This window comes from Diceros bicornis, chromosome 14 (genome assembly GCF_020826845.1).
Source record: "Diceros bicornis minor isolate mBicDic1 chromosome 14, mDicBic1.mat.cur, whole genome shotgun sequence".
In the NCBI taxonomy this organism is placed as follows: domain Eukaryota; kingdom Metazoa; phylum Chordata; class Mammalia; order Perissodactyla; family Rhinocerotidae; genus Diceros; species Diceros bicornis.
In genome coordinates this window covers 26929721-26946913 of record NC_080753.1, presented here as the reverse complement: position 1 = coordinate 26946913, position 17193 = coordinate 26929721, and the positions used below count along the sequence as shown (strand labels likewise).

Here is a 17193-nt window from a genome sequence, read left to right as displayed (position 1 = left end):
ATAGCAGGGGAAAGGGCTGAGGTTAAATCACATTTAGCAGACAGATCATATTTTCAAAAACTTTTGCCGTGAGTGTTTTCCTCTCTTTTGGGGGTCAGCATCCTTTTAATCATATTCTCCTACCCCTATTTCTCCTTATCCCTCCAAAGCACTGTATGATATATAGCTTTCATAAGCAAAAGTATATTGAAATTGTTTTTAAAACAACATGGTGCTGAACTATGGGGCCATAAGGAGAGTGTAGATATGGATTGTATATATGCGAATGAGAGCGTGAATTTGATTTTACTACATATCTTTATAAAATCAGGAAAAAAAGAATTACATAATACCACGGGGGATAACACCCAAGCCTGTGTTGCAGCTCAGCTGCTCAGTCAGTGTCCTTGGTGCTTTCATTCCTTCTGGACACTGCCTTGTTTGACCTTCTCTGGAAAGGCCCAGAATGGTTTCTAATGAACAGCGTGGAGGATGGCCTAGCCAAGACAGAGGCTGTAAATTTCCTTGTGCTTTAAAACTGTGTTCATCACTGAAATTAAGAACAGTCACCCTCCTCAGCAGCCTGAACTCATCTCTTTCCATACCCAGCTTGGTCTCCAGAATTCAATCAGAGAGTAATTGACAGTTCATGACACTTGCAGTGGTTTCTGGAAACATATCTGCGGTTACCAAGAGAAGAGGATACAGATTCATCCCACCTACCAGTCATTCCCACCCTCCTCCACCCCCGTCCCCCATATCCAGAGCAGCCCACTCCTGACTACTGACACCGAAATGCGTTTAGCCAGTTGGCTACTGTCAGTGGATAATACCTACTCAGCATTTGGGACAAATTCCAGCATATAACTGCCTCTTGGTGAGTGATCCTGACAGGAGAAGGATTGAGCTTAATTTATGTCATCTAATAATGTCAATGCAGCAACTTGGGAAGTTAGCATTCCAGAGTTTCCCCCAGTGAATTACAGTACCAGATATACTAATTGTTATCAGCACCGCTCCCAAAATTTAGCTGCCATTCAGTGGTTCTCACCTATCAAAAATGAAAGCCATGTGTCAAGGTATGTCTAACAGAGGTACACAGAACTTAGGGAGAGAAAGCAAGTGTTTTTGGCTGGGTGGAGAATCCTTGGGTGGGAAGAGGGGATATCAGGGAGTGGCTGTGGCTATTATGCCCTGTTTCCTTTTCCCGACAGAGCCTGGGGCTCTCAACCCACCGAGTTGGCTGTTCACTAGCTGGCAAAAGGCAAGCTGAGCAAAGTTGTGGGGGCCGTAGTGAGGTCAAGGCTGGAGCCGCTCCCCTGCACCCCAATCTGCCTTTGACTAATGAGGCGTTAGGCTGCGCCAAGGCCGAGTTAATTTCAGGGGTAATGCGTTTCCTGCTACTTTTATTCAGCCAACTCCATTCATCAGAAGGAGAGAAGAGCCCCTGGGACCTTCTGCATCATCCCAATGTCTTGGAGAAAGGGAAGGGAAGGGGCAGCAGGGGTCCTCCTGCCCTTATTATGGATGCTGAGGGTATGGAAATATGTCAGGACTTGGTGACAAACATGTCTGCCGACACTTCCTGCCACCATACTGCTGGTGCTCCACCCCAAGCCCTGACCTGGCAGCAGGTTCTCCTCACCCGGTGGGCTTTGGTCCAAAAAGATGATTGTGCTTATTAGATGGAGGATGCATACTGAGGCCATCCACACTTCTGCTATGAAATCCTTTAGGAGAAAGACAACTGGTATCCAATATCTTCGAGTAATGAACTTATCAGTAAATATAACACATGAGCTCATTAATCTTAACTTTGCTTTCGGACCAAGTGGGAGCTCAGCTTCTCTGGAGACAAAAATTTCATCTCTGTTCTTTTCCTTAAACCCAGTCCCAATTTAGAATCAAACATATTGCCCTGCTCTCTCTGGGAAGCAGTTAATAATGTGTTTTCTCGCACAATGGATGGTCCAGGCTCAGCCTGGTCGCTCAGGCCCCTGAGCCATGTGCGCGTGCCCATATACAGCATGAGCGCAAGGCATCAGTGCAGGGCTGTGCCTGTCAGCTGAGGAATCTTCTCTGGGTGAACTTAATCTTAAAAGTTAAGGCTGTTGAAACTGTTGTCTATCCTGGCCACTCAGACTTTGCTTCAACTTCTGCTAGTCTTCTAAAATCACTCCCTCCACCCCTCATCTCTGAAACTAAAAGAAATTGATATATGGGAGGTGAACGAATCACAGTTTGCAAGGAGTAGCTGTACATTCACTCTGACCACTGGGATCTAGGCTTAAAAGGAAGAAATCTCTGAGAAGAGATGCCATTCGCTTAGACAATGAGTAAAGACAGCATTGGCCTGGCAGGGTGCTGTGAGATGCCTGCTCCAGGTGCACAGGGAAAGGAGATTTAGGAAAGGATTCGGATTCACTTACAGGTTGGTTCTGTGGACCTGGTCTAGGTCCATGAGGCCTGGAGGTGTGGTCAGATAGAACTGATGGGATGAGGTGGTGGCAAAGAGCCAGCCAGAACTGGCAAGTGTCTCCTAGCCCAGAACTTCTCCCTCCCCCTCTCCCTGAAAGAGCAGACCAGACAGACCCAGAGGACATCAGTGTCTGTCCCCCACACACATGTACACACCCATCAGCATTCCTAGAAATTGACAAGAAAGGGAGAGGGAAAGGGCCACATCCTGATGCAGCTCTGTGTTCCCTTTGTCCTCTGAGCCTCTCTGCTAACTCCCCAAGGGCCTCCTCTCAATGTTTCCTACCAGAGGGAGTTCATCTGTACCATCTCGCTGCTCTGTCAGCCTGTCCTCGATCCTTTGTTCCACCAGCCTCACCAGTGTCTCCCTTGGACGTCTCTGCTCCAGAAAGAGAGGACCAGCCCTGCAGCCTCCTCTGCTTCTGAGAGGGTAGAGCAAGTGCGAAGCCCTGAGTGTGGGGACCTCAACCTCCTACCTACCAGGTGGAGTTAGAAGCACCAGGCTCCTTTGAGATGGCGTCTAGAGCTCAACATTTCTGTTCTTTCCTCTATTTATATGTAATACTTTTCCAGCACTTGAAATAATCCATTGTCCTTTGAGATTCCCTGCTCACTTGTGGGTTGGGGTTTGATCACTCCGACCCCTCTGCCCCCCAAGCCTTGGCTGTACAGGAGGTAGAATGTAATTCAAGCCATAATCATTTCTGCTCCCTTTCTGCCTTCTAGAAATGGTGGGTATCCTATGGTGGATATTACACTTTGCCCAAGCCAGGGAAAGTGTTGATCTGGCAGCTCTGTGCTCTCCCACCTGCATGGTGGCTGAGAGGAAAGGGGCTCAGAGCCCACTCACTTCCTAGGGAAGGGGCTGTCTCACTGCAGCAGTCGCCTTTGGGCTTCCACCTCAGGGTCCAGGCAGGAGGAGCACTGAATGCGGAAGCAGCCGCCGTTGGCAGGAGTCATGCCTCTTGGAGACTGACTTGAGGAGGAGCTCTGGAATGTGAAGTGCTGGCCCTCTTGTTAAAGGGTGGGGGGATGTGGTAATAAACTCTCTTCAGCAGCAGGAGCCCCTGCTGTGGCCATTGTTCACTCACTGAGATGCCCCTCCTGTCTTCCGGACCAGAGCGAGGGCTGGACTTTAGGCATTTGGAGGCCACCTTAACAGTCTGTTTTCTCTGCTTCTCCCCGCTACTGCAGGTTACGTGTTCTGTATGTTACATCGCCTCCCTGAGCAGCATGACTGTACATTTGACCACATGGGCCGCGGCCGAGAGGAAGCCATCATGAAAATGGTGAAACTGGACCGGAAAGTGGGGCGCTCCTGCCAGCGCATCGGGGAGGGGTGCTCCTGAAGGCCAGGCACGGCCACCACATGACGCTGTTCTTAGTTCACTAATGTTAGCCTTATTTAGGACAAAGTCAGCCAGACACCTTGTACTGGGCACGCGTCAGACTACAGCCAGTCCGTTTCCTTTCTTTAGCCAGCCATCCTGGTACTGTAGTTTAGGGGTTGATGGTGGTTGAAATTGATTTCTGGCTGGTTACTAAGGTGCCTGCTAGCCATTGTATAAAATTAAAACATGAAGAATATTTTTTTTGAGCATGGCTAGTGGATTTAAAACAACACATACCTGTCACTGCTGGAGTCAAACTTAAAAAAGCCTTAAGTGGAAAGTGTTCCAGACGGAGACTCTGAGTTAATAGAGGAGTAGAAGCTGGTGTTAAAGTCCCCACGACGCACATGGCTTTGCCAGAAACTCTGGTTAATGTTCGGCCTTTCACCTCTTCACTTATCCTTAGTCCCAGTAGCCAGGATCCCTGATGGCCACGCGTGCCTGGGCTGCAGGAGGCTGCTGAGATTGGCCACGTGACTGGGCTGGGTGGTGGCCTTGCTCTCCCACAGAGCTGGAAATGGGGGTGGGGGGCAGGTTCTCATGAAAATTTTTTATCTGACTTGCTATGAAAAAACTCTCTGATCACGCAAGAAGAGAAACAGTAACCTCACTTTGAAAATTAGCTCCACTCAAGACTAGTCCACGAAGGAGACCACCTTTTCTACACAGGACCTATGGTCATGAGAAGCCACCAGGGGCACACCCTGACCCCGCTGGCTCTGGTTTGCCATTTGCCAAGTGCAGGGATCTGGCAGTTGATCAAATAAGGCTAATTGCAGCACAGCAGCTGCCGTTGGGGTCTACAAACTGGCCTCTGCAGCTAGATTTCTATATTGGGAGTTTTTTAAAAGACGTTTCATAGCCAAGAGGAATCAGTAGAAGTGCTGGGGAGCACCTGGGGAAGTTGCTGCCTTTTCCAGCAGGAGCCTGCTCAGCCCCTCTCCCTCTAGGGGCCAAGAGGATGATGCTGTGGTCTCGCCTCGTGTCTGTGCAGCCCCGTAGTCCGAGGATAACCAGTCCACATGTACCACATAGCGGTTTAGTAAGGGCAGGCAGCGTATGTCACAGGGACTGCGGGTTTGACCTGTCTAGAACAGTGGTTTGTGGCCGTGGCTCAGCTCCGAGAAAGACATTTGCTCCACTGGGTGGGGGTGGGAGGGCATATTTCTCAGCCTGTGCCTCTTCACGTGGGCAGGGAGGAGTTCAGTGGCTTCAGTAGCTTGGGAAGGGTAGTGATGGGCCTATTTGCCTATATTAGGAAATCATCACCAGTCAGGTGGGGGTGGGGTCAGTAGACAGGATTAAGAGTCCCTTGAAAGCCTGAGCAGGGGTGAGTAGCCCAGAGCCCCCGTCTGATCCAGGTCTGTGAGAGTTGGAGGCTCCTGCAGGGGCAGTTTGGGTCTCCCCACATACGAGGTACTGGAATAGTTTAACCCAGCAACTATCCCTTTTATACCACAACAAACGTTCAGCTCTGTCTGCAAATTAACAGCTAAACACCTACAACTACAAATATTTTTTGATCTGAAGTACTGAAATAGGAAATCATGCTCTTCCCAACCTGCTCCTCCCAGCCCACCCCCACCAGAGTGGAATCCACTGCAAAATCTCCAGCCTTAATTCTTGCTTCAGGACCCAGACCGGTGTCTTGCTCTAGGGCAGCCCAGGGCAGAGGGGCCAGGTCTGTTCGCGTTTACCACTGTTGTCAAGCCACGGCCCTCTGGCCAGTACATGGCCATCCTCAGTGAGGCGGCCCCGCCTAGGCCCCCTGCGAAGCTCTGATTGAAGAGGCCAGCCACGCGCCCTTCTGGCCCTCCTCAGGTCCCGTCGGCTGCTGCAGCGACGGGAAGCAGGCTCTCTGGGGAGCCCGGCGGCACACAGGGCTCGAAGCCCATGTTCACTTCCTGATGGTAGAGCTGGGGGTGGGGGGGAAGGGCTTGTTCCCCTGCAGTATCTGTTCTGTGAAGTTTGTTAAATGTAAGGAAAGCTTAAATTCTTGTATCTTTAAAAGAGAAAATCTTATTTAACCCTTTTATGTTCTAGATTTACTTACACACATAGCCTAGAGCTCAGTTTTAGTTTTAACATTGTGAAAATATTAAAAGAATCTTGTAACTTTATTCTTTTTTCTCCTGCTGAAAAAAAATTAAACCAATCGTATGAAAGTTTGGATTTCTGTTTCGCCGGTTCTCCTAAGTGCCACCTGGATAACTGGAAAAATAGTAAAAAGTCTCCTTCGGCCACAAGAGATGGGGGGCTCTTGTGTGCAGAGAGTTTTGAGTGCAGAGAGTTTGCATTGTCTAGAGATCATGTGTCCAGTAAGTGTCCAGGCAAAATAGCTGCTCTCCTGGTTTCTGTTGGTTGGTTCTGCTTTGGGAGGTCACGAGGCCTGGCACTGGGTGAAGGTGTGTCTGCTGAGCCAAGTCTTCACTGGCACAAGGAGGTTACAGATCTGGGGGAGATGGGAAAAAATGAGTACCTGCCTTGAGGGCCCCTAGGTGTCCCTGGGTTCTGGGGAGGAGGGGGGGGCCCATCTCTGAGACCCAAACCCCACCCAAAGAAGGGCCTGAAGGGTGAAGGGTGAAATGTTCCCTGAAGAGAGAAGCAGAATGATGTATATATGCTGTGTGAACTCTCTGGTGTAGAGGATACACTTAATACGTCTTAAGATGTTTCAACACATTTGGCGGGGTGTGGCAGAGGAGTGGTACCCAACCCGACCACGTTTAAGGCATAAATATTGACGACACAGTTGTCGTGAAGATGATGAAAAATCCTCAGGAAATCAGAAGTGCATGGTGGAGGCTAACAAGCAGATGGGCAAAGAGCACAGGGGTCTGGTGGCCTTGGAACTTGCCATGCCTGGTGAGGAGCAGTGGGACTGTGCACCCCCGTGCCTCCCCGTGAGCATCTGCCAGTTGATCAGGGAGGCCTTTTGTTTATGCCTACAAGAGCCCACACCAGGAAGAGGGCATGGTGAAAAGAGAAGAAGAGCTTCCCGGGGGGCAGCAGTGAGGAACAAGAAGCCCTGGGTGGGAGTGGGACGTGGTCATCAAGGCAGCAGTCAGCCACACATTTGGGGAACTGAGAGCTCTCTTGCTGCAGAGAAGGGAGGACCCCAGACAGGCACCAGAGCAATAGAAACACCCAAGAAACGTCTGCAGGGGCTTCAGAAAATTTTCCTGCTCCTCAGCCCTTCTCAAAGCTGGCTGAGAGACGGCTCCGGGAAAAGAGGAGTAAGCAGAGAAAGACGTGGAGTCCCGGACACAGAAGACAGTGCCGTGAAGGGACTGCACCGGGGAGCCCACAGCATCCCGGCCACACCGGGCCTGCGAGAGAGTCTGAGGAGACTGAGGGTGTCAACACTTGATTCATGCATCTGTCACAGGGTCTGGACGTGAATCTGAGCTAGAAAATTAAGCAAATAAAAATAGACAATTTATTACTGTCAAACAAAAAATATTAAGGAAGGAAGAGGAACCATGGACTCTACATGACTCAGCTGTGGAAGATAATTTACATACAAACAATAATGTAAACACATACAAATAATGATGAATGTTGCTCTGGTAAAAATTAATGATGGAACTCGATTAGGAACCCAAGCGAGTGTGTGTGTAGAGTATAAGAAAGCTGAGTTCCCATCGTCCCTGGTAGGAAGTCAGCAAATAATGTCTAAAACTGAAAATTCAAGAGAGCAACGTAGGCATGTTATTTAGAAATGTGGAGGTAAATGCAGAAGAAAAAGCTAAAAGTTCAGTGGTTTTCTTTGGGGATAAAGAATGGGAATGCAGTAAGCTTTATTATATTTATTATTATAAGTACTATGACTATGCACATGTATAATGTTGATTTAAAAAATTCAAATTAAAAAAGACAAAAGGGACCAGCCCTCGCAGGATGTTGGGACACTGAGTCTTCAGAAACCAGCCTGTCTCCACACTCCCCAGGGAGTTCAGGTCCCCAGCGATGCAAAGTGGAATACTGGTTTCCTGGTCAGAGACATTTTGGAAGATGCAGGCAGCTGGTGCATCACAACGCGCAGTGCATGACTTATTTTTACCGTGGGACCTTCTCTTAATCAGCACGCTTTGGGACAAGTTGCGCCAGTTCATTGAGCACTTCTGTTTTTCTTGAGGAGAAACTTAGGGTTGATTCTAGCCGGGCCAGCCCAGAGGTTCCGGCTTATATGTGGTACACTGTCCCAGCAACCCGCCACCCCAGACTCCTGGCTGGGGTTGCTGGCTGATTCCTAGAACTTCACCTTTCCTTTGGCCTAAATTCTGTTCCCCAGCTTTACACGTAAGGGTGTTTCCCATCAATTACTGGAGGGAGTTTGAGATGGATAGTGAGCCAGGAGCAAGACGGTGGGGTCCAGTGGGCTTCAGACCAGGCTCCTTCCCTGGAGATGCTGCTTCCGCCCTGCTCACAGGCCTGTAGCCAGGCCCCGGCATGCTTCAGCAAATGGCCTAAGATGTAAAACTGATGGGTCACCTTCAAGGTGTTCGAGAGAGGGCCGGGCTAGGAAGAGGGGGACGCAAAGCCACTGGGCTCTGGGGGGGTGGGTCCCACAGATTTTGGTGATTAAGCTATTGGCAAATGAGATGGTGCCAGACCAGGGACTCGTGTTCATGAATGACAGGTGATAAAATACTTTTTTGGGTTCACGGACATGGGAGGCTGGGCTCGAGGGCTGGTTCCAGAGCCCTCTTTGCTGCACCTCCTCTAGACAGCCCCATCCTGCCCTCCTCCTGGAGGTAGGAAGTGCCTGAGCTGTTGTGGGGAGGAGTGTGGACTTGGGGGCCAGGGCTGTGGCAAGGCTGTGGGAGCAGGAGGGCCACAGAGTCAGATGTGAGAATTTGCCAGCCCCCTGGGGAAGGGAGGGAGCACTGGTGTGGTCTTTGGAATCAAGAGGCCCAGGCCCACCAGGCAGCAGGAGGAGCTGTGGGAGAGGGAGTCCCAGACTAGGAGGAGAGGGATCTGCTCCGTGTGACATAGTGCCCAAAAGGGAAGGGGCAGTGATCAGGGGACAGGCTTGAAAAGTGGAAGCTCCTGGTCCACACCTTGCGAGCCCCATCAGGGGCACCTTTCAGCCCTGAGCCCTGGCTGTGGTGGCCCTCATTCAACGCCTGCTACACGCTTGGCACCATTCTAGGCACTGGGTGTAGAGTGGTGCCTACCTTGCAGGGAGGATGGGGGCAAAGTAAAGTAAGTACAAAGAATATTAGAAGGGATAAATATTATGCAATACAAAATAAGTAGGGGGGTGGTTTAGGAAATGGAGGGCCTGTGGGATTTTCTCTGAGGTGGGGACCATTGAGGGTTTGAGCTGTGGAGGAATGTGGTCTACCTTGGATTTTAAAGAAACCAGCCTGGAAAGGAGCAAGGGAGGAAGCGGGAGGAGGCTACTTGATAATCCAGGTAATAGGTGGTAATGGCACAGAGCTCAGGTAGCAGGGGAGGTGGTGAGAAGAGTCGGATTCTGGTCTTATCTTGAAGCTAGAGATAATAGGAGTAACTGACATTGGATGTGGGTGAGACAGGGAGGAGTTGTGGGTGACTTCATGGTTTTGCCCTGAACAACTGGAAGGATGGAGATGCCATTAACAAAGCACTCAGGTAGGAGCAGGATTGGGGGTTGGATCAGAACAGACTGAGTTGAGGTGTAGACTAGACATCTAGGTGGAAATGTGGAGAAGAAGCCGGATACACAGCTCGGGAGCTCAGTAGAGAGGTCCTGGCTGGAGATGTGCATTTTTGAGTCATCAGTGTAGAGCTAGTACTTAAAGTCACCAGCCTGGCGGAGGTCACGAAGGGAGGGAGGGAGTAAATACAGATGGAGGAAAGGAGATGGACCAACGCTTTTGTCAGGGACATCTCAGTATTACGAGGTCCAGGGAGACAAGGAGGAACCTGCAACGGAGACCGAGAAGAAGCTGCCAACAAGGAAGGAGGAGACCAAGAGAGAGTGGAGTCCTGATGTGTTTCATGGAGAAAGGTGTGGCCGCGTGAGGGGTCTGGGTCTGGTCACTGAGTAGGAGAAACTGGGAAGCCTAGCTACAGGAGCCTCCTTTTCAAGGAGTTTTGCTGTAATAGAAGCAGAGAAATGGGCAGTAGTGGAGCAGGTGTGGGGGCAAGAGAGTTTGTTTTTAAATAGGGATAAATTACTGTGTGTTTTTATGCCAATGGAATGACCCAGTAGAGAGGGAGAGATAGATGATGTAGGAGAGAGGGGACAAGTCTAGAGTGGTGCTTGTGATGAGGCAAGGTGTGCAGGCACAGGCAGGTGGGTGGAAGTGGCAGTGGGAGCTTGTGGCAGTTCTCTCTGTTCTGTTTTCTCATGGAAATAGGAAGCAGGGTCATCAGAGGCATGCATGTGAGGTTGGATAAGGGAGTATCAGAGGTTTGATGAGAGCTGAGGTGGAGTTACAGTGAAATGAAGTTTTAGCTGGAGGCCCCTTCCTTGCCGAGACCCCTTCCAAGTGCTGCCTTGGGCCTTAGCAACGGGTTCACATGTTCACAAGGTTTTATAAAATTTGCAAGAGCAAGATACTTTAACTGTAGTTGGTTGAAACTGGTCCCTCTTTCCATTTCAACTTCCCCTCCATCACACTTCCTCCTCTGTTGGGTGGTCCTGAGGCCACGTGGGCATTTTTGGGATCTGGCTAAAGGGAATTCAAGTTGGGGACGTATTTAATTTGAGTTAGTGGGATATATTTGTGTGGTTTGCAGTCACTTGGGTGTTTAGTTGGGTTACTGATGATCATCCTGGGGTAGGGATGGCTTCTGGGAAGACTGCTACTGCCCACTCTGCCCATCACCCTATGTCGTCACTTGAAGGCGCCAGGCCAAGATTGTTGCGATATGAACATGTCCCACAGAACCTGGCACAGGGAGTATGTGAGTCATGGAGGGGAGACAAGACTTGAAATGTATGGAGCCAGAAGCTAGTTTGTGGAAAATTCTTCCAGTCATCGGATGTGTGAACTTAAAGAGGAAGGCTTGATTCTCATCCATGCTTGCTCAAAACAGAAGTTTGCTCTTGTCAGGAATATGCTCGGCAATGCAGCATGTACTACTATAAATGCACCATACCTTTTTCAATGCAAAGAGTATTAAAGGTTAGTTTAGGAATTCTTGATGTGTCTTGGAATCTTACAGCTCATACATGAAAGAAACCTGATAACAGTTTCCCCGCATTTGACAACAGTTCTTAAAATTTATGTGCCAATGTGAGTTGTAAAGATGAAAGAAACTTTTCTAAAGTATCAATAATTCAAAACCAGTTTTTATCAACCACGCTAGAGGAAAGATTGAAGAATCCTATTCTTACACGATATTATGAAATCATCACCGTGTGGAGGGGTGATCAAAGAGTACACAGCCAAATCACCGTAGGTCTCAGTACAGTTGTGTGTCGCTTAACAACGGGGCTACATTCTGAGAAATGCATCGTTAGGCGATTTCCTTGTTGTGTGAACATCATAGAGTATACTTACACAGACCTAGATGGTAAAGCCCACTACACCTAGGCTCTATGGTACTAATCTTATGGGACCACCATCGTATATGCGGTGAGTCGTTGACCAAAACGTCATTGTGTAGCATGTGACTGTGTTAGAGAGGTGTGTCACAATCACTAAAACTGTTGTGTTGAGTTTCTGGATTTTTTGATGTTTAGGTATTTGTCAACTTTTAAAAATGTGTAATTTGCTGTGACACCTCATACTTCATAGTCACCTTTGAACCTAGTTTTGTGGTCATATTTTTGTTCTTAAAGAGGGGCCCCCAAATTGTATAAACTTCAGGCCCCATAAAACCTGGGAGAGAATTGAGGGCGTGAAATGGTCACTTAGGTTCACAGTGCTACTCACAGGAGCCCACAGGTCCTTCCACTGTGTCTCAGGCTGAGATGAGGGGCTCGGGTCTGAATGTAAGTCAGCTGTGTAGCTGAGCACCTGCACAGGTCAGCTGACAGACTCCTGATGAAGGAGGCAGTGTGCTGATTTATTTTCTGGTGTAAGCTCCTTATCACAGACTGGCACTCGGAGTAGCACTGGTCTAAGAGAGTGGATGAGAAATGTCATGGAGATGTCATGATTTTAAAACATGTTCCTAAATTGTTTGACACTCCTCCCATCAAACAGTGGAGCCCCTCCCCTTGAATATGAGCTGGCCTTGGTGACTCGCTTCTGATGACGAGCATATGGCTGAGGTGGTGCTTCCTTGCTCCAGGCTAGATCTACAAGGCATATGGTAAGACTTCCACCTGGCTCTCTGGAGACATGTGCTTCAGGAGCCCAGAGCCAACATGTGAGAAGTTGGCTAGTCACATCCACTAGGATGGTGATGATCAAACAATGGAAATTAACAAGCATTGACAAGCATGTGGAGAAATCAGAACTCTGAGCATTGTTGGTGGGAATGTAAAATGGTGTGGCCGCTGTAGAATATGGTTTGGTGGTTCCTCAAGAAGTTAAACAATTGCCGTATGACCTAGCAATTCCACTCCTCGGAATACACCCAAAAGAATTGAAAGCAGGAACTCGAGCTTGTGCACACACAAGTTCACAGCAGCTCTATTCACAATAGGCAAAAGGTGGAAACAGCCCAGGTGTCCACCACGGGAGGAATGGATAAACAAAATGTGGTATATTCACACAATTCAGGTGCAAAAAGAAATAAAGTACTGACATGCTCAAAAACCGCATGGGTGAACCTCAAAAACATTATGCTAAGTGAGAGAAGCCAGTCACAAAAGACCACACATTATAAGATTCCATTTAAATGAAATGTCCAGAATGGATAAATCCATAGAGAAAGAAAGCAGATGAGTCGTCGCCGGGTGTGGGGGGACAGGAGAATGAGAACTGACTGCTTAATGGGTGAGGGGTTTCCTTTTGGGGTGTTTTTGACCTGGATAGAGGTGCTGTTTGCACAACATTGTAACTGTATTAAATGCCACCCAATCGTTCATTTAAAATGGTGGATTTGATGTGAATCTCACCTCAATTAAAAGAGAAATCCAGCCACCCTGAAGCTGCCATTTGGAGAGACCATGTGGAGAGCCCAGACTGAGACAGAGAGAAGTCCAGGAGCCCAGCTGTCAGTCTTCCCAGGGCACACACTGGATGCATGGGGAGTGAGTGAGTCTTCAGATGACCCAGCCCAGCCTTCCGGCTGACCCGGCTGACACCAAGTGGAGCAGAGATGGGCTGTCCCTGCCGATCCTTGACCAAATTGCAGATTTGTGAACAAAATTAATGTTGTTTTAGGCCACTAAGTCCTGGGATGGTTGGTCTGCAGCGATGTGACTGAAACAGGAGATGTCAGAAGACTGCAGGGAGCTCTTGGCCCTCTGAGCATCATGGATTTCAAGAGGGCTCAGTCACCCAGGTTCTTGGAGGGTGGAGCTGTCTCACAAATGTGGTTGTACGAGGCGAGGACAGTGGTCCAGGGAGCTATTGGGGCATTAGATTCGGGGTGAGGACCCCCCGGGGGCCTAAAGTGATCAGGGGCAAGAAGGTGACCGCAGCCCTCCTGGTGGACTCAAGGCCCAGGGTTTTGATGAGGCACTGAAGGTGGTGATGAGCAGAAGGTGTTGATGAGGCAGTGGATTCTGGCACCTTCAGTGAGGTCCTCAATGGAATACCCTTCCCTCCCAGTCCTCATGGCCCTTCCACTTGGTCAGCTCCTGCGGCAGGGAAGGCAGCCCTGGACTGGGATTCAGGACGAAGTTCTGGTCCAGCTCAGCCTCTCCCAGTCTGGGAGACCTCTGACTCATTCCCTCTGGCCTGTTCCCCAGCGGGGGAATGTGGAAGGTTCAACCATCCCAGACACTCACCTGGTGGCTCTCAGCCATGGCTCCTTTAGAATCACCTGGGGAACTTTTTTTTTTTTTGAGGCAGATCGGCCCTGAGGTAACATCTGCCAATCCTCCTCTTTTTGCTGAGGAAGACTGGCCTTGGGCTAACATCCATGCCCATCTTCCTCCACTTTATATGTGATGCTGCCACAGCATGGCTTGATGAGCGGTGCGTCCGTGTGTGCCCGAGATCTGAACCGGCAAACCTCAGGCCGTCGCAGCGGAGCGCGCGCTCTTAACCGCTTGCACCACTGGGCCGGCCCCACCTGGGGAACTTTTTAAAAAATCTCCATCCCCAGATCCACCCAAGACCAAGTCAACCAGAATACCTCGGGTGGGTATCCTCATAGGTGTTTTTTTACAGCACTGCCGAGGTGATTCCAAGATGCAGCCAGGTTGAGGCCACTGCTCTAATGCAGCGTCGCTCCTGCCCCACTGCAAGAGTGCACAATGAGTCTATCTGTAGCCATCTGAAACACTAATTCTCAACCTGGCATACCCCTGCTAATAGCCTCTTTCCCTAGTTTGCAGATTAAGAAGGTACTGGGTGGATTTCCTCCAAAGTGTCTTCCCATTTTTTCCTCTTAAACCTTTGGAACCTGTAGAAGTTGGGCGAGAGTATATGACAGATAACATCAGACTTGGCCCCAAACGGCAGTGCGGTTTTCCTCCATGGATGTCTGGTAGGTTCCACACAGTCCACTCTTGAGCACATCTGCCTCAGGGCTGTGTGATCCCTTTGGGGGTGAGCAGGGCCCTGGGGCAAACTGCTGACCTTGAGCAGCTGTTGTAGGGAAAGCCCAGCAGGTGAACCTGATGGAGGGCACCGGGATTGAGGGTGTTTGGGGTAACAGACCCCAGTGCGGTGGGCCCTTTGATGGGACTAGAAGGACACAACTTGATCAACAATGCTGGATCAACGAGGCCCAGGAGAGTGTTACTCAGATGCCCCAAAGCCTGCAGGGAATGACAGAGACTCAGGAGGGATGTGGTGGCCCAGCCACGCCTGATGGCAAGGTGAGGTGTCGACTGTGTTTCTGCTGCACCCAATGATGCCCCGAGACCACTGGCAGAGGGTCCATTAACCCCAGCCCACTTCTCAGCCCATTACTAAGAAGTTGGAGGATGCAAGACGGGAGCTGTTCCTCCCTGTAAAACTGACCAGTGGAGGAATCTCAGGACAAAGGACCCTGCCATTTTAGAGTTTGTAGTGGTCAGGAAAGGGGAAATGTACCTGATGATGAAATGGGGTTTTAAAACTATTTCTGGAATAGAAAAATGCAGATAGAAAGGGCCAGTGCTTTAGGCCAATGGAGTAAGGTTAACAGGTAGTCAGAACAGCTGGCATGTATCACACACCTGCTTCCTGCTGAGTACTGGCCCAGGAGCCTTTCAACACTGTCTTATTTAATCCTCACGGTCCTGTGAAATGTTACTCTTGGCTCCACTTGACAGACGAGAAAACCGAGACTTGGAGAGGTGACGTCACTCGTGGCACACAAGCGTCTGCCTGAGCCATGCTGCTTCTCCACAGAACGAGAGCAGTGAGCAGGGGCCTGGGAAGGAGGAGCTATGCATCTCCTTTGCCTTGGCAACATGTGGGCCCGCCTTAGCGGAGACGTGGCCACTTGAATCATTCATGTGTATCCGAAGAGAATCGTGTCCTCCGTTTGTTGTATAGCGTCTTCTACATGTACATGTCAAATCAAGCCCACCGTGATTTTAGGCAATCCCTCTGTTGCTTATCTTTCACCATTTCCTGAGTTTCTGGCATCCCTTCTTTATTTTCCATTCTGTTTTCTTTTTTTCTATATATCTTTTTTTGTCATTACTTGTGATTTAGAGGAGGAGGAGAAGGCAACAACGTATACTCATTTTGCCTCTTTTGCACATGTTAAATTTTGGTCGACAGTGCTGAACTGCCCTCCAAACTAGCAGTCTGCCATCTTGAATTCCAAGTCCAAGGCTTTAGATCTTTAAAATTTAAATAGATAAAACAAGTAGAATATCCTGGAAGTTTTGTGGACCCAGATAGAAGAAGGGACAGTGAAACCCGTAGCCACTTCCTTCTCAGTCCTGGGCAAGTGTATCCTGGGTACAGATGTTGCAAGATAACAAGCATTGGTCCTTGGTGGAGAAATCTTGTCAATGGAAGAAACGGTAAGACTCGTAGAGGCAGGCAAAGGCCGTCCTTCAAGTCTGCCTCCAATCCCCAGCAAAGTGAAAGAACAGTGTGTTAGAAGGATTATAAACATTGAGAAAGGAAAGGGGATCCCAGGTACCCACACATGAGCTCACAACCAGCCTCAGGGAGTGTCCCAAAGGTGGTCAATTCCAGAAAACTAGAGTCCACCAGAATCAGAGGCTCCCTAAATCCCCAGTCAGTCCTCAGCGCTCATCTTACTTGAGCCCTCAGCACATTTGACATACTGAGCTGCCCTCCCTGTGGGCTGTCACCACCAGGCATCCAGGCACAGGCTCTCCCAGGCCCTCAGCCACCTCTGCTGTCCTTTCCCACCTCCCCAGGCTCTACCTGCTGGGGGCCCCAGGGCTCAGCCTGGACACCTGTCTCTTACCTGCTTGGTGATCTCTTCCTGGCTCCTGGTTCTAAACACCATAAACACTGGTGACTGACAACACTACCCCTAGCCTAGATCTTGGCCTCCTCTCGGGGCTCCGGCTCCCAGCTGCTCACGTCTAATTCAGCATTCCTCCAAAGGCTGGGTAGGTTGTCAGAACTAGAAGCAGTGGGGCACCTAAGAGTGCAAATCCCTGGGCCACACCAGCCATGAATCAGAACCTGTGGGGTAGGTGTGGATGTGGCATCTTATCAGGGTCCCAGGTAGTTCTTATGCCCCACAGAGTCTGAGAATTGCTGTTGTAGTAATCTCAAACTTCTAGGAGCAAAACCTGACACTCTGCCCTGCTATAATGATGACTGAGCACCTCCCACACCATGCTCAGAAAAAAAACAAAAACCAAGCAATTTATACCTTGGGCTAAACTGAAATTAACAGGGCCATCCTGACTCATTCTGGTTCCCATTTAATAAAATCTTGACTATTTCCCACAACCGGAGACTCCCTGTGTTAAGGCAGTTTTATCCCTGACTTGCTTAGTTGATGTATGAAAAAAAGTCATGACCTTTGGGGCTGAGATAAATGAGACTGTTCTTTTTCCATCACAGACAGACTAGTACGAACTTGACCACCTTGTAAAGTTTGTGTCATTTCCTTAAATACTTGTTGGGTTTTGTGCTTGCTGAGCCGGTCCTTCTGAGGTCCAGCCTTCTCCCTGACAAACCCAGCACACTGGGAACTGATCCACTTGGAGTCCACCTTGACTCTGCTTTTGCTCTCACACCCTATCCCATTCACAGATCCCCACCGCCCTGCCTGCACAACAGACTGCACTTCCTCCACTGCCCACCTCTCCCCGGACTGCTGCAACAGCTCCCCCTCCCCGACTGCTCCCCATCTC

General features: G+C 49.5%; 1 protein-coding gene across 3 annotated transcripts in view; it reads left to right on the top strand.

Annotated features, from left to right (window-relative positions):
• Positions 1 to 6020, top strand: part of ZFAND3 (zinc finger AN1-type containing 3) — a 329977-nt gene extending 323957 nt beyond the window's left edge. For all 3 annotated transcript variants that reach the window (XM_058554447.1, XM_058554446.1, XM_058554448.1), the window contains one exon: positions 3652 to 6020. In XM_058554447.1, coding sequence (XP_058410430.1) covers positions 3652 to 3806 — 155 coding nt within the window. In that variant the 3' untranslated portion in view covers positions 3807 to 6020. The remainder of the gene's footprint in view (positions 1 to 3651) is intronic.
• The last annotated feature ends 11173 nt before the right edge of the window (positions 6021 to 17193 follow it).